The sequence below is a fragment of the Pistacia vera genome, unplaced genomic scaffold (genome assembly GCF_008641045.1).
Source record: "Pistacia vera cultivar Batoury unplaced genomic scaffold, PisVer_v2 Contig423, whole genome shotgun sequence".
Lineage (NCBI taxonomy): Eukaryota > Viridiplantae > Streptophyta > Magnoliopsida > Sapindales > Anacardiaceae > Pistacia > Pistacia vera.
The window spans coordinates 33344-52176 of NW_022196250.1; the positions used below are offsets into that span (position 1 = coordinate 33344).

The 18833-nt window shown below is 36.4% G+C and overlaps 3 protein-coding genes and 1 non-coding gene across 9 annotated transcripts; 2 read left to right on the plus strand and 2 right to left on the minus strand.

Annotated features, from left to right (window-relative positions):
- The first annotated feature begins 1628 nt into the window (after positions 1-1628).
- Positions 1629-7817, plus strand: LOC116142961 (protein TWIN LOV 1). 6 transcript variants are annotated; one of them, XR_004130069.1, is made up of 9 exons: positions 1629-2545; positions 3249-3456; positions 3569-3633; positions 3752-3831; positions 3952-4007; positions 4095-4158; positions 5799-5855; positions 6077-6699; positions 7529-7661. XR_004130069.1 is itself a non-coding variant. In XM_031428373.1 (8 exons), exons 1-8 carry the CDS (start codon positions 1987-1989, stop codon positions 7679-7681), a joined length of 1242 nt encoding a protein of 413 aa, XP_031284233.1. In that variant the 5' UTR covers positions 1634-1986; the 3' UTR covers positions 7682-7817. The 6 variants fall into 6 exon arrangements, 4 of the variants coding, with proteins under 4 accessions (XP_031284237.1, XP_031284236.1, XP_031284233.1 ...); XR_004130070.1 differs by lacking the exon at positions 6077-6699 and having other exon boundaries at positions 1633-2545; positions 3952-3987; positions 7529-7611; XM_031428373.1 differs by lacking the exon at positions 6077-6699 and having other exon boundaries at positions 1634-2545; positions 7529-7817.
- Positions 7818-8729: 912 nt separating this feature from the next.
- Positions 8730-10527, plus strand: LOC116142987 (aldehyde oxidase GLOX). Its single transcript, XM_031428409.1, has one exon. It carries the CDS (start codon positions 8732-8734, stop codon positions 10436-10438), a length of 1707 nt encoding a protein of 568 aa, XP_031284269.1. The 5' UTR covers positions 8730-8731; the 3' UTR covers positions 10439-10527.
- A 280-nt stretch (positions 10528-10807) lies between these two features.
- Positions 10808-10880, minus strand: TRNAA-AGC. Its single transcript has one exon. It is a non-coding gene; the product is annotated as a tRNA-Ala (tRNA).
- A 464-nt stretch (positions 10881-11344) lies between these two features.
- On the minus strand, positions 11345-15855 carry LOC116142962 (protein NRT1/ PTR FAMILY 4.6-like). The gene is made up of 5 exons (XM_031428378.1): positions 15748-15855; positions 15477-15585; positions 15118-15335; positions 12845-13285; positions 11345-12749 (listed from the first exon to the last, which is right to left on the minus strand). Exons 1-5 carry the CDS (start codon positions 15748-15750, stop codon positions 11778-11780), a joined length of 1743 nt encoding a protein of 580 aa, XP_031284238.1. The 5' UTR covers positions 15751-15855; the 3' UTR covers positions 11345-11777.
- Between the last annotated feature and the right edge of the window lie 2978 nt (positions 15856-18833).

An 18833-nucleotide genomic window follows, 5' to 3' on the forward strand; every position in this document is an offset into this window, starting at 1 on the left:
CAACGACTGCCAAATCTTGGCCATTGTTGATGGTCAACGACAACCAAATCTTGGCCATCGTTGACAGACAATGACAACCATATCTTTGGCCGTCGTTGATGACCAAATTTGGCACTTTGCGACCGTCGATGGCAAGATTTGGCCGAAAAATGCCATATCAACGCATGACCGGTCAGATTCTATCGATCTGCGTCCTAACACCATTTTTCGGCCAGATTTCGACGGTGGTGGCCGGAATCTGGCACTATAGGTGGGTGGAGGTGTTTTTGTCATTGTACAAAAATTTTATATATTGGGGTGTTTAGTTAAATTTAGCAAACCTAGGGTATTTTTTTTTTTTTTGGTTAATTTTTAAATTTTACCTCGTAATACTCACCCTATTCAACTACCAAATATTATTCACAAAATCCTATCCAAAATAACAAAACAAACGCACCCTTGGATTTTATATAATATGAATTTGAGAATGTTGATGTCTCAAATTCAATTCCCAAAATACCCTAATAAATATACATTTATTTAATTAGTATTGTCCAAATCATACAAAAGTAGATTATGCCATTGTTGATGCGTGATTTTGACACCAACGACTTGCACGTATAAAGTGTTAAGCTATTCTTAGAAATTACACGTGAATGATTATGATAGCTGATTATAATGTAGACATTATATATATTTGCAGAAACATAAATAATAGATTGACAAGAGAGATTTTTATAGTGGTTCGGATGCTTAAAGCGAATCCTATATCCACTATTATTTTATTATTCTCTGACAATTTTTCTGATATTGCTTGTAAGACATAAAAATGAAGAAATACTTTATTTATAGAGAGAAATAACGAAGCTCAAATTTGTGTCCAACTTTCATATGTCCAACCAACCCATTTTTCATGAAGAGGTATGTCCATTTATACATTTTTGAACTCAACGTAATAAGTGTTTTTATAAGTTGTCTTGACACATAAAAACCTCTTCTTAATCCTTATATTAAAATATAATAGGATTGATATAAAATATCGCTTTAACATGGTTTGAGTTTTGACATCTAATATCACTTTCTATTTTAAGTGTTTGTTAAGTTTTAGCTGGCGTGCCGACATCCGTGTCTATTTTTTTTGGCAAAGCAAAAAGAAAATTTTATTCCAATTTCAGTAAAAAACATTTTGAAGACTCAACAATCTGAGTCACCAGAGGACAAGTGGAAACGCGGCGATGCGATGGGATGCGCAGGGTGGCTAACCCAAGTAAATAAAGATATAATAATGGTGGGAGGATGAAGGTTAAGTACTGAGCACTTATCTGAATTCCATTTCAGTTAAGTGTAAAACAAAACAAAACAAATGAGCACGAGCAGTACCAGTACCACCACCCCTTCATCTTTTTTGTCAAGAAACGGAAACCAACATCAGATAAATAGAAAGGAAACGAATACGAAACGACATACATACAAATTAAAATACAACAATGACGCGTATGGATAAGTATCACCGTCCTTTGCTTATCTCTATTTTCACTCGCTAAACCAAACCACAACCCATTGCATTTTGTTACGAGCCCACTTGACGGCTTCGAATTGAATGAGAATCTATTCAATTATTGATTAGACTTGGGGTCCACATCTTCTTGTGGCAATTTCTTCAATGACGTTTTCTAAATAAAAATCTTTTTTTTTTTTTTGGCTTCCTTTTTTGTGATTCTGCTAAGTCGTGTGCTCCTTCTCAGCTCCTGCGTTTTGGTGTGTCTTTATCGTGATTATATTTTGAGGTTCATTTCGGGCGATTGATGGGTATTGCTCAATCATCATTGTTCATTCGATTCCAGAATCTCTTCCAGATATTTCGAGGTGGAATAATAAGAAGAGCAAATGTTTCGGTGTTGTTCACTGCTCTATCTGGAGATGTAGCTGTTTAACAATTTTGTTTAGCTTGTTTTAGCATAGAGTACCACATGGGATTGGGAGTTTTAGTGTTAAGGGAGAAGCAGAATGGACTCACAACTGGGTCTAATTGAACAATCATTTAACAGTCGCTACACTTTCTGGGCACGAGAAGCGCTTGATGGTTTACCTGACAATTTTACGATTACTGATCCTTCAATTTCTGGTCATCCAATAGTGTTTGCGAGTCGAGGGTTCATGAAAATGTCAGGTTATTCTAGAGAGGAAATAATTGGGAAAAACGGAAGATTTTTTCAAGGTCCAGGGACTAATCGAAGGACGGTTATGGAAATTCGAGAGGCAATTCGTGAAGAGAGGACAGTTGAGGTTAATTTGTTGAATTATAGGAAAGATGGGACACCCTTTTGGATGTTGTTTCGTCTGAGTCCTGTTTTTTGTAAACAAGACGGGAGGGTCACTCATTTTCTGGCAGTTCAGGTGCCTATTGTTTCCAAAAAACATAGGAGAAACAGTGGGTTCAATTTTAGTGAAGAGGGTAGTGATTCTGGGTTTAGAGAGATTGTGTTTGGTTCTTGTAGGAGGGAGGTTTGTTCGGATTCTTTGTTGGATTTGGATCGTCTTTTGGCGCTTGATTCGGATAGTCAAGGTTTGTTTTCGATGATTTGAAGCCAGTTCTGTTGATAATTTTGGCTTAGTTGAATTCATTTGGTCCTGTATTTTATGTAATTGCTTGTATGGTTTGGTTATCAATCAGTAAACTGGCACTTACTAATTGAGCACATCCTGGTTTTTGGTGTTTTTAGTGATTTAATGTCTTCTCTTCTCTCATGGAGATCACTTACTCTTGTTTAGTTCTGTAGATTCATTTAGGATGTCTAAGAGATAAATAGTTTATATTTGTTGCTTGATTGTTCAGTTGAGACATGCTTTTTGCTAACCTTTACTAGATTATTGTTCTAATCCGAATGATTTGATTCCTAGTTGTGCATTCACTTTCTTTTATCTATATTCTAGAATCTTTCTGATGTTTTATTTTGGTGCTTATATCATGATAAAAGTTTTGTGTTGTATTTCTCATTATTCAAATGTTCGCTTGATTAACTTGACTGTATATTGGCAGCTGTACTTCATAAATTTTGCATTGTGTTTGTTGGATTTCTTCAGTTTCTAAGAGATAAGCCATGAGTTTGATAAACGATAGGCCCTTTTTTGAAAATTTGTTTGATCAATAGTATGCTTAAAATTAGCATGCTTCTGGTTTCCTGCATTTTTATTCAATCTTTCTTCTCTTTCCAGGATCTCCTTTTTATCTGGGCGGGGTTCTCATATGCTTAGTGTCTGTCTGGCAGGATTAGAGAATGAACAGCCCTGTGAAGCAAGTGAGCTAGAGAAGCGAAAAGCTGCAAATGCCATAAACAACGTCTTGTCTGTGCTAACTCACTATAGTGCATCAACAGGCAAATTGGTTTGTGAAAAGAGATGCAGCATAGCGGGGGTGGGCTTCATAAATTCTTCATTACGTATATCTCTTGGTAGAATCAAACAAAGCTTTGTATTGTGAGTTGTTGCAAAATCCTAAGTTTTTACTTTAAATTAGGATTTTAACTTTTTGAAGATTTCTAATGCCTGTATTCTTTGTTTTCTGCGACATATTTGTGTTGCCTTGCAGAACTGATCCACACTTACCTGACATGCCCATAGTTTACGCCAGCGATGCCTTCTTAAAGTTGACAGGTGCTATGCTTTACCAGAATTACAGTGATGTTCATGGCACATAAACAATTTTGACAATGATATAAATATATAACCCTACAATTTATGCAGCTACTTACATAATGCTCGACTTCTGTAGGTTATGACAGACATGAAGTGTTGGGGCACAACTGTGATTTCTTAAATGGATCTGATACTGATACTGCAACCTTATATCAGGTACATCCAATTTGACTGCTAGGTTCTGAAAATTTTGCTATGCAATTTTGTGACATAAATCAGTGAAGCGAAGTGGGGTTTTTGTTGGATGAATATATTTTTATTATAAATTTCCCACAGATAAAGGAAAGCATTCGAGCAGAACAAGCATGCACAGTACGTATCTTAAATTACAGGTTGATACTTGACGATACTTTCAGTGTTTTTAAGAACTGCACCATTTTCTTCAAACTGAAATAAATATTTTGCTGCTTTAATATCAGGAAGGACAAAAGTTCATTTTGGTGTCTTCTTCATATGTCACCTGTTCGTAATGCATCTGGCAAGGTATTGTAGCTTTTTCTTAAACTAAAGTCCAGTGAACTTTGTAATATCTATTTTTGGTACTCTGATCACTAAGAACTCGTGGTTAATAAACTCAATTTGCTTATTGTTTGATGGAGAATAATGTTTCATATTATTTTATCTTAACTATGTTATAATTTCTAAATAGTCAGAAGATGGAAATTTTTGTTCATATAAGCTGGAATTCTGTTCTATTTGTTTCAAAATGGGTCCCTTTTACCAGAGAGCAACAAATTAGGCATTCATTTGGAATGGAATGGTGTGATTGTTACCTCAACTAAGGTTATTTTAAGGATGACTGCTTCATATAGCATGTAAAGGTTGGTAGAAACATATAAATTTGTTATATCCTTTGAGGTTGGCATGTTTGAATGAGCATTAAAGGCAGTACCAATCTTGTTTCAGTTTGTATTGCATGCTCAATTATTTGTTTCTGCCTATTGCATCTTCTGGTTATCAAGCTGCTGTTCTATTCTTTATCCACGCTTGCTGTTGGTTATGTGCTAATAGAAGGCTGCCTCTGCAAAAGCTTCTTTCAGTTGACTGAACTAGTGGAATGTGTTATTATCGGTCTTCTTGTTTTCGTACCTGTTTACATGATTGTTTATAGGTTTCCACATGGGTGACTATAGAGTGATTGTTCTAATATGTTTGAATACTTATTTGATATCTAATTTCATCATTGAGCTTAGTAACTATATACCTTGATGATTAAGGTTTCTGCAGATCATTTAAATTAATTTTGCATAGGAAAAACTGATTACAGAAGAGAAAACTAGGAATCAAATTGCTCTTGTTCTTTGATTACAGAGAATGCTCAAGATATGATTGGTGTCTTTCATTTATAATTAGGTCTCCAGGATGATTAAACTCCAAAATCCATCAATAATTTTTTTTGTACGGACTGTATCTTTTCCATGCGTTATTTCTAGTTGTTATCATATGTTAATTGTGCTGGTGGTCTTAAGTATCTATCGGAGAGGATGGATGAATGGTTTCTTCAACATTCCCTGTTACTGCTGCTAGAGCATGATTATTATCAAGCTAATTGAGCCAATTTCAATACCATATGTTCCCAGTTTATAGCTATGCTTGTTTTCTTTTTCCCTAATCTATAAAGCACCACCACTCCATCTCTTTAACTGTCTCTCTGGTTGATGTATCACGTCATCAATTGCACTCCTGCTTCTGGGTTCAACCTGCCCTCTACCCACCAACTGTTTTTAAAGCATGCTCTTTAAACTTCTGTGCATATAGAATTTTGTTGTGCTCTAAAAAAAATTGCTCCTAACATAAATAAGTGAAGGATCCCGAGGCATTCATGTTTATGATATATTTAATGAATAGTTGTTGTCATCACTGAAACTGCTGGGAATTATGAAAAACTTGCATCAGGTTACTAAGCAAGTGTCACTTCTCATACTGAACTTGTGAATTGATTTGTATGGTTAAATGTTCTTCTCTTTTACGTCAGCTAAGTTTCTTTCACCAAGTCCATTTGATTATTTGATTTTAGTAATATTTATAAGAATTATTACAGAATACTTTGATTGGTAAGAAGTGTTAAAACTGTGTGCCGTCCTTGATATTACCACCTTATGGGCCTTAATGATACATTGCAGTGTTGCATGACGGTCTGGTCTGTAGGTCTGCTAGCCAGCCCATGGTGTACAATTCAGGTGAATGCCTCTCTGATTGACTTGTATATACCATGGGACTGTGGTCCCCTTACATACTTCTGTATATATATTTTTGGTATTGTCAAACTAATACGTCATTGTCCAGTTACAGTGATAAATCACATCACTTGAACGTAATTAGAGACATATTGCTCTGTCTTTTACCGTCTTCTTTATTTTTTACGTTGTTACTGATGACGGTGATTGTTGTTTTTGGACAGCCATAAAGATAAGTGGGGGTAGGTAGGGAGGGATTGGAAGATTGAGATCATTTAAGGTTTCAAATTTTTAAGGAACAACCTTATCCCTATTTTTCGATTACTGTTTTGGTGTTCTTTCCGTTGTCCCATCTTATATACAATGATGGTAGTGAATTTAGACGATAATTTTGGTGTTATAGGTATCATAATTTATAGTTATAGTCCTGCCTTTGAGTTTCCTCTTCCATATTTTCAGCTTTTCCATTATGAAAAATTTGATAACTTGCTTGGTTCTCTGTAGCCAGGGGTGGAGGGAGAGGGGGTCAAGGAGGGTCAATAATTGACCCTCCTTAAGTTTCAAATTTTTTTTGATGAGTTTTACACATTTGCCCCTAAATGAAAAGTAAATTACAAAAAAATTTCAATCTATCAAATAAGTTAAACTCTCATTATTCTTTTTGAACTGTCAAAATTAAACCCTTTTTCTCTACTTCTCAGACCCGTTCTTTCTCTATTGTCCATAACTGATTTAACAACCCAGGTTTCAATTTTTTTTTTTCTAAATTTCTAATTCTTTATCCACATAAATGTTGTTTTCTCCTATCTATCAAGCAGACAAGCCCCTTTTTTCTTCAATTTGTCAGGTAATTCTAATACATTTTATATCTGTACTATTTGTTTTGAAAGTTCAAGGTTAAAACTAAGAAAGACAGAATATTTTCATTAGTTTATTTGTTGATGAAGTTAACATTGATTCTATCCTTATCACTCTTAGTGTAGAGAGAGCATTTTCAACAATGAAATTGTAAAGAATTGTTTACGAAATATAATGAGTGATCAATGGTTGAATGATAACTTAATTGTGTGTATAAAGAAATATGTATCTGATAGTATTGATAATGAAGTCATTATACAATACTTTTAAAAAATGAAACCCGTTGAGGACGATTATAAATATATTAATTAATGAGAATTTTATAAGTACAAAACTTGTATTTATTTTAATTTAAAATTGTATTGTTTTTTCAACTTTGACCCCCTTATATTTCTTTTCTAGTTACGTCGCTGCTTGTAACTAGTGTTTTTTGTAGGTTCCTGCAGGTAAATGTGGACCTTGAATATTAAGTTCAATTTTATTTACACTTGGTCTAAACCTTTGATGCAAAGTTGTAGGTTATTAGGAAGAATTGACTAGGAGAAGTGATTTATGTTGGCTGGCAAGGTACTGGAAGTAGAAAATTAAGTGACCTGATACGCTCTTGACGATGGCATATAATAGTTTATTTGCATGTTGCTTGTTGCTTGTTCTGATTAATTATGGACCTGATGTGCGCATGAACGTCTCTGGATTGTAAATGAATTGGGTGGATTCGGGCTATTTCTGTTTGCAAGTTCATAGTGTTCCCTTTGTCGGGTCTTGTCATTTTTGGTACAGGAAATTCCGTCCCTTATTTTGGGTTATTGACTGTTCAGGTAGCATACTTTGCCAGTGTTCAAACAGAAGAAGGATGTAAGAATGCAGATCGACATGGGCTGAGCCCAGAAAAGAGGCAGCTCAGTGCCATTGGCGCAATCAAGGTTGCAGTGAGGAGTTCATCCATCGGTGCTTGTTCGTCAAGATCGTAACTCGTAAATAGCTTTTAAATTCTTTCGCCCCTACTACTGCTGCTTCAGAAATAATATCGTCCATCTTTCAATACGTGATTCCCTCATTTCACATTGTAATCTTTTCAGCTTCCTCAGCCAGTGGTTGAAAACATTTAAAAAAAGAGATGTAAGTTGTTCATATATGAAAAAATATTTCATTTCAATTTAAAAGACTTTGGTTTGTTGTTTCCTGTTCATTGGTGGCTGATTATGTCCTATCACAGCTTAAAACTTCATTAATTTATCAGGTGGGTTTCAAAAGCTTCCTCTTTTACATACTCAATTTGGCTCCTTGTTTTGCTGAATATCTTATAAGAGTTATTTTCTTAAAATAATGAATGGAAAGAATCAAAGAATCCAACTTCAAGGTGAAGCTGGGTAAACTTCAAGTGGTAATCTCTATTAACGTCTTAACGATAACAATAAAGGTGAATGGAATTTAGGATGTCTTTGATATTATCCTTAAAGAGTCTTTTATTCAATGAATCGGCCACTTTACCGACTAAACTTCCGTGAGGATCAATGTTGATTTTTGGAATTAGCAAAGCTTCATGGGCATTCAAAACTCGGGGTTCGAGGGAATGTGGGAAATCGTGACAGTCCCTGGTTATTATAAATTTATAATTAATGCATCCTTGAATGTGATGAATAGCTCTTTGACCAACCATGGTCATTCAATAACTCATCTATTCAGTACACTTTTCTAGAAATTTAACAGCAGCGAAAAGCCGCGAAACTGAAAGCACAAAAAATTCCTTCACACTTGACTTGAGAATTGAATATCCATGCACACGTACGCCTCCTTTTGCCATACTCTTGCAATTTGTTTTTTCCTTAATTAATGACCATTTAAAGCTAATCGAATCCCCATCCTCTGTGACATGCACAATTATAAACCAATTAATTCTCATTATTAACTCTGACTTCCTATTTCCCTTTCTTCTCTTTCACTCCAACTATAAATCCAATTAAAAACGTCCCTACTGCACTGCATGCGTTCTTTATACCCAAGAACAAAGAACAACCACAATGGCCATCAAGAACCCTTCTTTCTTCTTCATCGTCTCTTTACTTACTCTCTTCTCCTTATTCACACCTTCTCTTTCTGCGGCCTTTGATGTTACCAGGTCGAATTGGGCTAACGTATGGGGTGGCTACTGGGTTCTCCTCCAACCGAGCATCGGCATCTCCGCCATGCACATGCAAGTTCTTCACAATAACAAGATCATCTTCTTTGACCGCACTGATTCCGGCCCCTCCAATATCTCCCTTCCCGCCAATAAGTGCCGTTTGAACGACGAAATTCTCAAACCCGACTGCACCTCCCACTCTGTCCTATACGACATCGCCTCAAACACATTCCGACCCCTTATGGTCCTAACTGACACCTGGTGCTCTTCCGGCGCCGTTGACCGCGACGGTACCCTTGTCCAAACCGGTGGCTACCACAACGGTGAACGCGTAATCCGCCTTTTCAGCCCCAGTGACGATGAAACCAGTGACTGGGTTGAGTTAAAGAAATCTCTCTGGGACCGAAGATGGTACGCTTCAAACCAGATTTTACCTGACAATCGCATCATCATCGTCGGCGGTAGAAAAGTTTTCACCTACGAGTTTTACCCCAAGAACGAATCTTTACCGTCAAGTTATTACCTTCCGTTCTTGATTGAAACAAGAGACCCGGAAGAGAACAATCTCTACCCTTTCCTACATCTCTTACCCGACGGTAATCTTTTTATTTTTGCGAACAGAAGATCAATCTTGTTCGACTATGTTAACAACAAGGTTGTTAAAGAGTTTCCAGTTATTCCTGGTAACGATAAGAGGAGCTATCCTAGTACTGGCTCTTCTGTCTTGCTTCCTCTACGGTTAACCTTAACCGGACCATATGCTTACAATTTGACTAGTGGTTTCCCTGAAGCTGAGGTGATGGTTTGCGGCGGAGCTCCTCCCGGCGCGTTTCTCAAGTCCCAGAAGGAACGGGTTTTCGTAGAAGCATCAACGACCTGTGGGAGACTAAAAGTGACCGACCCGGAACCCGTTTGGTCCATGGAGGTCATGCCGATGCCACGTGTCATGACGGACATGATATTATTACCCACAGGTGAAGTCATCCTTATAAATGGTGCAACTAATGGAACAGCCGGTTGGGAGAACGGAGCGAACCCGAATTTGAACCCGGTTTTGTACTTGCCTAACCAAGAGCCGCCCCTCAGATTCTTGGTTTTGAATCCGTCGAAGATTCCGAGAATGTACCACTCGTCGGCTGTGTTGGTACCAGATGGCAGGATATTAGTGGGTGGGAGTAACCCGCACGCGAGGTACAATTTCACAGCGTACCCTTACCCGACCGAATTGAGTTTGGAGGCTTTTTATCCACACTACTTATCTCCACTGTTCGAGAGTATCCGGCCTTCCATTTTGACGGTGGAGTCAACGGAGAATAGGGTGTCATATAATGAGGTTTTTTCCGTTACTTTCTCGTTAGCAATGTTCCACCCAACTGCAGAGCTATTTGTGTCGCTCCTATACCCGTCGTTTGCCACGCACTCGTGGTCCATGAACCAACGCATGGTGGTTTTGAAAGTGCTGGAAGTGGTACCGCTGTCCATTTTAACTTATAAGGTCGTGGTGATAGGGCCCAATGCTGCCACGGTAGCTCCACCTGGATATTACATGATATTTGTAGTCCACTCTGGAATTCCTAGTCCTGGTGTTTGGATTAAGGTGATGTGAAAGGGTATTAATGTCATTATGAGGTTTAGGTATTCTTTTTAATTAGGGTTTCAAGTTTTATGTTGTATAATCTTCATTTTTTAATTGTAATTGACCACATTATAACACATGCAATTCTTCTGAGTTAAGATTATTAAGCTAACACTAGAGTTTGATGTTAAATATTATTAGCAAAAATGATTTTTAATTATCAATGATATGAATGAAATTTTGACAGTTTCTCTTAAAATTAACATAAAATCATATATATATATTTTTACATTTTATTTCAATATTTGGTGTGTGTGAAAAGTAAGAGAGTTATTTATTTGAGGGTATCAATTTAGTTACACGTTGAGTATTGAAAGAAAATTAAGACAGCTCAAAAAATGGAGATGCGGGGTATCGATCCCGGTACCTCTCGCATGCTAAGCGAGCGCTCTACCATCTGAGCTACATCCCCTTGTATTGTTGGAGAACTATGTCAGTAAACCCTATTCTTAACAAAACCCTACTAAAAACATTTGAAGGATGAATCCATTTCAGAAAATAGGACGAATTTCTTTTAGGCAACGACTTAAGGAACACGAGATTTCAAATAGAAATACAATGAAAAGAAGACATATGTATATGAATATGACCTAATTTACTGTGCTAGTTTGTACCCATCAGCTCTTGCCTCAGAAATGCAACTGGTTTCTAATTGTAACTTTTTGGTTTGATCTTTTATTTTATGCCTATATTGGTAAGTTTTATTCTTTTCTTTATATAATTGGACATCATTTACAGAAACTGTTCAGGCAGCTGACAATGGCCAATTACTCATTCAATCCAATATTTATTTATTTTTTCTTCTCTCCTTTTGGAAGCTGAAATTATGTTGATTGCTTCCACTAGAATGTTAATTCATCCTCATCAAAATGCATATTTGTCAAATTGGTATTTAACAACACCATTATCAATTTCTGTTTTAACTGTAACTAATTAACAAGAGAATCAGAACCAGTATTACAAGATAAGCAGAAGACAGTTTCTTCGCTGGCTCTGGTATAATCACCTAATCTCCGGTATCTCCTCTGTATTGGCAAGTAGCCGGCTCATATATACAACCGCAGAGTTAATTTTCCGGCACCATGAATATTCACGGTAAAAGCTACCTAAAAGCCTTTCACCTACATCCCTCTATATCTTTTGTTAGAGATAAACAAAATCTTGAGATATCAAAATTTTGAATTTAAAGATGGTGCCTTCTTGATCAACCATTTTCGATATTCAAATATTTGAAATTCTAATTTGAATATTAGAAATGATTGATCAAGAAACCACCATCTTTAAATTCTGTTTAGCTCCAAACTTTATTTTACTGATTTGCTCCTGTTGATCTGTATTTATACCGGGTGGCCCAGAAAAGGTAGTTCAAGAAATTCAATCCACTGAGCACACACATCAGCCAGTAGAATCTGTCAAGGTGATACTCATTTATGCTGCCACCAGAGAGCCACGGTTCGTTTCCCGAAATGTCAGTGACTTGGTTAACTATTGATACAATCGCTGAGCTCAAGTAATATCCCATGGCCAAAGAGGCCCAGGACAGAGATGTTGCCAAAGATCTCATGCTTGTGGGTGCCTCCGTGAAGAAAAATTCTAGCAGGCCGGCTAAGGTGAAAAGATCAGCCGACCCCAGGAACAAATACTGAAAAGCAATCCACAAGAATGTGATTGGTAATGGACCAGTTGAGTCGAGTCCCGAGTTCGTTGCGACTCTCTTCCGTTTAATCTCAACAAGAGCTGCCACTGCCATGGCTACAATGGAAAGAAACAAACCAATTCCAATTCTTTGTAGGTGAGTAATCCCCATTTCGGATTTTTTTGCTTTCCTAGTAAATGGGATGATGAAATGGTCATAAATTGGTGCTAGGATCATGATGAAGAGTACAGGAAAAACTGGAAGGGACGCTGGTGGGACTTTTAAGGAACCAATCTTAGTGTTCATGGTGGCAGCTTGTTCGACCGAAAATGTGGAGAGCTGAGCGAGGCAGCAGTTGAGGATGATGGTGCAAGCAAATATAGGGAGGACTTTTATCACAATTTTCACTTCTTCTACTTCCTTCACCGTGCATTCTAGTGCTGTGTGGACTGGCTTGCTAACAAGCGATCTGTTTAAGAACCTGAGGGTCTCTGTTGGGGCTTGAGGCAACTCCCTTGCTTTTGCAGTTTCTTCTTCTGGTCCCTTGCTAGTTTGGTTTTGATTAGAAGGGCTTGCACAGAGGTTCGCGATGGCATTGCTTGGAGCTTTACTTGTACAAACGTTGATCAATGCAGCAATCAAAACCTGATATTAGAAAAAAGGAAGGCCATCAGTCCTCAAATTTGTCCTTTGTCATAGGAAAAATTTAAAATCTTTCAATGAAGTTTTGAGCAGGTTACCTTGCAAATGGTGGTGAGTGGACTGCCAGAAGGAATCTTGTTCTTGTAAAAAGCTGAACCAGCAAAGAAGATAGGGATTGACAACAAAATTGCAATGGTGGAAACTCCAAATCCCCATTCCCATCCTTTATTGTCTTCAATCCACACAACTAATGTCACTGCAATGAGGGCACCACAGGCGAGACAAAACACAAAGTAATTGAAAAAAGTTGATCTTTTCTTCCTTCCGTGTGGGGTGGCTTCATCGAATTGCTCCGCCCCGTGTGTAGGCAGTGAGCCCTTAATCCCTCCAACGCCCAGCGCCACAAGATACAGCCCAATGAACAACATTGCGGCTTTTCCGCCATCAACTTCTTTGCATTGAACGTTGGGGGTTGACGGACCACATGGTGGTGGCTTTAGAGAAGAAGAGCGAGCTTGCACTGTGAGTATAACCAAGCCCTTTTAATCACCAAAAAAACAAAAAAAAAAAAAAAAAGGGTTACACATTTAATTTTGTTTAAAAAAAAAAAAGTAATAAATGATGATTTTATGTGTAAATTTTCATGCCAAATGTCCCTATCTAATATTTTTAAATTAAGGATAGGTTGGTCACTTCTTGAAGGCAATAAATTTATATTGAATTTACTTGGAAGAAACTCTGTTGAGTCACGGATTGTCCGGATATGATGTAAAGGGATGGATCCGATTGGGTCTACCCACAAAGTTTAATAATAAAATGGTGCAATTGGTGTGGCTTGTGGTGGACACTACATCCACATAATTAATGTAAAAAATTTAAAGTAAATGTTGAATGCACGTGCGACAAACCAATAACAATCTATCAAGTATCCACACGAGTGGGTCCGAATATTGGCAAAGAAAAGGACTTGTTAAGTATGAAATGTCATTATAAAATCACTTGGAATGTAGTGTAGGTAGTGTCACCGTACACGTGGTTCATCATCCTACATAGCTATTATANATCTACTTGGAAGAAACTCTGTTGAGTCACGGATTGTCCGGATATGATGTAAAGGGATGGATCCGATTGGGTCTACCCACAAAGTTTAATAATAAAATGGTGCAATTGGTGGTGGAAAATTAATGTAAAAAATTTAAAGTAAATGTTGAATGCACGTGCGACAAACCAATAACAATCTATCAAGTATCCACACGAGTGGGTCCGAATATTGGCAAAGAAAAGGACTTGTTAAGTATGAAATGTCATTATAAAATCACTTGGAATGTAGTGTAGGTAGTGTCACCGTACACGTGGTTCATCATCCTACATAGCTATTATAGTCTTTAGTCTTTACTATTTATGGTATTATAAAGTTTAAAGTACCACTTCAATTCCCCATAATAGCAAATATTTATGTCGAATCTCTAATTTTAAATCAGGATAAAGACAATCTAAAAATACAAATCTTCAAAAATAAATCCCCATTTATACTCGTCAAAGTGCTTTTTTTTTTTTTAAACAGCCGTATCGTGGAATCCACGTGTACCATTGCACCCTCCGTGCGAACCCTCAGAAAGTGGGGTAACACGTGGCATGAGGAAAGAAAGTAAATGTGGATGGGGATATTTAAATATTTTATTGGGTGAGATTAGCCGGGAAGTGGGGGGTGTCTATCGGGTACGCGCAGAGACAAGTTTTTGAGGTTGCTTTCAAACGAAGTTTTGATTTGTCTTAACACAGACACAAAAACATTAGAGATGGGGTCCACAACCACTCACTCCCGTTTGCAATGCGCTGTATCGAGGTTGCATGTGTGGGACCCACTTGACCCCGCATCTGTGGTTCTGACTTTAGCAAATGAATTTATTATTTATTTTTTTTAATCAAAAGAAATATTGCTTATATACTTTTTTTCATAGAGAAAGAGAAAGATTCTCAAATTTGTTTCTTTAATAAAAGAAATAAAAAACCTATCATCACCATCATCATCTGATCCAGGTGAGATTAATATAAAAAATAATTTTAAAAAAAGGAAAGAGAAGATGATGAGGTTTTGAGTACACCAATCATAGTACCTAAACACTGTTGCTCAAATCCATTAAGTCACAGGTTTTACTTTTTCACACCACACCCCACCCGCCACCCAACTTTTTGTCACTTTTTACTCCAATCTTCTGTTTTGTTTCTTATTCATGCAAAAGCTTTCTTCTCTCACAATTCCCCAATGCACCTCACCAGATGCAACTACTATACAACTTTCTCCAAATAAAATTCAAAGGATGTATGTGATTCGAAAGAAAAGGAGAGATACTGGAAATTAAATATTTACCAGAAATTCAATAGCTGCACTTATCAGGTAGATGTGATAAGTCGTCAAGAAAGCGTCAGATAGGAAGCCTCCAAGGAGAGCCAAAAGAAAGGCAGTTCCCATGAAATTTGTGACATTGTTTGCAGATTTTGATGGAGATAAGTGCATGTATTTTGATAAATAAAGCACCAAATTGCTTGCATTTGCCAAGTATGCCAGGTTCTCCAATATCTCCACAACTACACACCCACAAATTAAAAGTGCTTCATATTTCAATAATCCCCACTTGAAAACTTTTCAATAAGATCATGAGTAATAAGTATTATTTCATAGTAATTTAAAAGAGATTAAACCAAGAAAGAAAGAGTTGTGCCACATACCCAAAACAAAAGATGCTGCAAGCATGCCACCATGGCGGCCTCTCAGAGCAGGTCTCTTCCTCCAATCAACATAACCTTCCCATCTGCACACTTGCTGTGCTTCTTCCTCCTATATTATGCACCAAAATTCATGAGGACTTAAAAAAGAAAGCATGCAACAAAAAGACTTTGGTAATCAAAACCAAGAACAAATAAAAATAGTAGTGAATATTACTGAAAGAAACCAAAAAGAGAAAAAAAGGGAGAAGAGGGAAAGGGAAAGGGAACCCACCATCTTTGTTCTTCTCTCTTTTCCAATACTTGAAGTTGGATCTCTGGTTAGAGAGAAAGAGAAGAAGAGGGAAGAGAGAAAGTTAGTTTGATTAGAAAAGAAGAGTGACGACTGGTGGGAGATTTAAAGAGGTGAAAGATAAAGGGTCCAAACTGGGGAGAGAATGGTCTAGACTCATTAGAAAATGACTTTAAATCTCTTTGCAACTTTTGTGGTGTTGCGAAAGAATTTTTTAATTTCTATTATTATAACAATATTTAGTTTCCATACCCAATACTCCAAAATAAAACTACTATCTATACGAAGATCAATTGTGAAATAAATGATGGGTTTCTATATAAAAGAGAAAAAAGAAGCATCAAATCCTCCCACCAAAATCAAAAAAGAAAACAGAAAATAGGGTAGTCTTTGTCTTGTTTGACCACAAAACCAAATATATTAAATGTAAAAGCGATTATGCTTCACCCTCCTAATTATGGTATGTTGGGTTGCCTCTCACAGTGTGGCTATGTTCAAAAGAAGCTTCACAGATCTTTTTATAAATTTTCTTTTAATTTAATTTTTTTTCTTATAGGTTATATATATATATATATATATATATACCTTCTCTCCATCGTCTCCACTATTACTATTGTCAATTATAAATAAATATCATGAATTAAGATAAGGAATAAATTCTTTAATCCTCTCTGTATGTACACGCGTATCAACAGGATCCTTTAAAATATATATATATATGTGTGTGTGTGTGTGTGTGTGTGTGTGTGGACTTGACTTATCAATTGGGGAATTCTTTAGGTGGGTGTAGGATGATAAGATAAACCACAACCCATTTGCATTTGTGGCCGTATGATTCTGAGATTTCATCAATATTTCACCATTAGATGTAGTAAAGAATGGGTCATAGTGATATAAGGAGAAATGAAAGTGAGTCAAATTGTAGCTTTTCAAGAACATACCCACCATCTTTCCACTAACCTTTTCACTAGTGGTACGACCACCGCCATAGTCTTAAAAGCAATCTAAAAACGTAGCTAATTTCATGAAATTCAAAGATTTACTTTAGTTTTCTTCTCATTATTTTAATGTTAATCAATCAATTTGGTTTTGGTATGCTATTAACCGTGATTAAAGACGTTAATTAATTGGACTTAAATGGTCACCGTTATGAACTTTGAAATTCAACTCAAAACCAAGAAGTCTCCACAAATTAAAACTCAGCCTTTTTTTTAAATAATATCAATATCCTAACTAATATCCATGCAAGAGATTTAGTAAGTGGATTGTGACAAGACTTTTCTCAGGCATAATCATTCATCTGCATTGCCCTTACCTAAATAAAAAATCAAACGTGGTTTAATTCTGATAACCTGGTGTTGAAATGAGGCCACATGGAATATGGTGATGGATTTCCCGTTGAGTCAAGCCGTATAAGTTTATGATAAGTATAGATAAATTTCCCAATTGGAGATTGCCATTTAACAGGAACACCGAACACCACTAGGAGCTCTCTTTCATCACTAAAAGAGACAGACCGGTGATTGCCATGAGCAACACGGGGCTTTCCCGGTTTATATATAAAAAGATTTCGATACCGAAAATCTTCAACTTGTAGCCAATCAGAAGACGCCACATGAATGTCACTTCTCTTCTCTGAAAACACATTGCTCTTGAATGGAAAGATAACTCTTTTAGATAAGATTCTTACAGCTTTCAAACCAAACTCAATTCAGAATTGGAGACTGCATTTATCATGCTTAATTTCTAATATAATTACATAAACTACATCGATCCTGGTCCTTGGACAAGCTGATTTTTTTTGTTTGAAATGTATTAATGTTGATTTGATACATTACCTAACCTAATATTACAAATACATGAAATTCACGATTACACGTGATGGTTCATAGTTGACTTTAAAGGCAAAGAAACATGTTCTTAAATACATATTTTAATCAAAGCCTAATAAAATATATAAAAGAAAACGTGAGTTTGATGGTGTGCAATGTGTAAATGAAGCAGAATGCATATTCCAGGTTTTTTTTAATTATGCTGTTGTGGAAATAAATGGAGCCTTGATAGAACTATTTATAGAGATTGGATTCAAAATATCAATTTTATAAACCAAATTGCCAAGCTGAAAGGGTGGTGCCTGTGCAGGATCCGTAAGGGACTCCATTATCTTATTTATCTGGGTCCCAATAAGACACAAATTCAGCACAAGCACAAGTAGCTTACCTTCGTAGGACCTCTCCTGGGATCTCTATCAATCAATAACCCAAACACACAAAGTCAGCACAAATAAGGTGTAATAAAATTATAAAAAAAAAAAAAAATGAGTGTGAATGTGAATTAATAAGTGCATTGAAACAGAGGGAAGAGAAGACGACAGCTTTGAATTGAATGACCACCAAACTAAAAGTCTACTATTCGTCGTCCTGTTACCCTTATCTAGGGTTTCTCTTGTTTTTTTTTGTTTAGTCACGCATCTCACAGTGACACCTCATATCTAATTTATTAAGTTATTTTATATTAAATTTGTCTTGTTATACTTATGATTGATTCATACTTCATCCAATCACAATACGATCGAATATAGCTGTTATTTGATCATCACTTCACTGATCCTCTCTCCGTCCAACGTTTTTTTAACATTAGTTGTGGTTTGAGCAACCATGTGAGTCGCCGCCGCATCAGCCGTTGATTCATGGATCCACGGGGGAATCCCTAGTCAACCTTAAACAATTTCAACTCATCTATTTTAATGTGTACACTACATTTACAGTCTGGTTTGAATTTCAACTTATTTTCTATTCCATCAATATTTAAGTGCATTATATGGAGGGAATCAGCATCTTCGTTTTCATTTTGACAATGCCAATCACTATATATTATGCGTAACCTGAAGCTTAGAACTTGAATAAGCTATGAGCCTATGATGCTTTTGAGAACTTCTCTTTGATAATTTTGGTTTTTTCTCTTTTTGACAAAGGAGAGGAATCGTTTATCAAGATAAGAATGTGAATTATTTTTGCAACTAGAGAATTAAAAAAAGATGAATAGTAATTTGCTTTAACTATTAAAAC

Excerpts from the sequence above, each read along its gene's own strand:
- LOC116142961 (XM_031428373.1), top strand. The coding sequence starts at position 1,987 with ATGGACTCACAACTGGGTCTAATTGAACAATCATTTAACAGTCGCTAC. Across the intron at positions 3,457-3,568 it reads ATCAAACAAAGCTTTGTATT|AACTGATCCACACTTACCTG; the intron begins GTGAGTTGTTGC and ends GTTGCCTTGCAG. Across the intron at positions 3,634-3,751 it reads TGCCTTCTTAAAGTTGACAG|GTTATGACAGACATGAAGTG; the intron begins GTGCTATGCTTT and ends CGACTTCTGTAG.
- LOC116142987 (XM_031428409.1), top strand. The coding sequence starts at position 8,732 with ATGGCCATCAAGAACCCTTCTTTCTTCTTCATCGTCTCTTTACTTACT.
- LOC116142962 (XM_031428378.1), bottom strand. Across the intron at positions 13,286-15,117 it reads GTGCAGCTATTGAATTTCTG|GGCTTGGTTATACTCACAGT; the intron begins GTAAATATTTAA and ends GGTGATTAAAAG. Across the intron at positions 12,750-12,844 it reads CACTCACCACCATTTGCAAG|GTTTTGATTGCTGCATTGAT; the intron begins GTAACCTGCTCA and ends TTCTAATATCAG.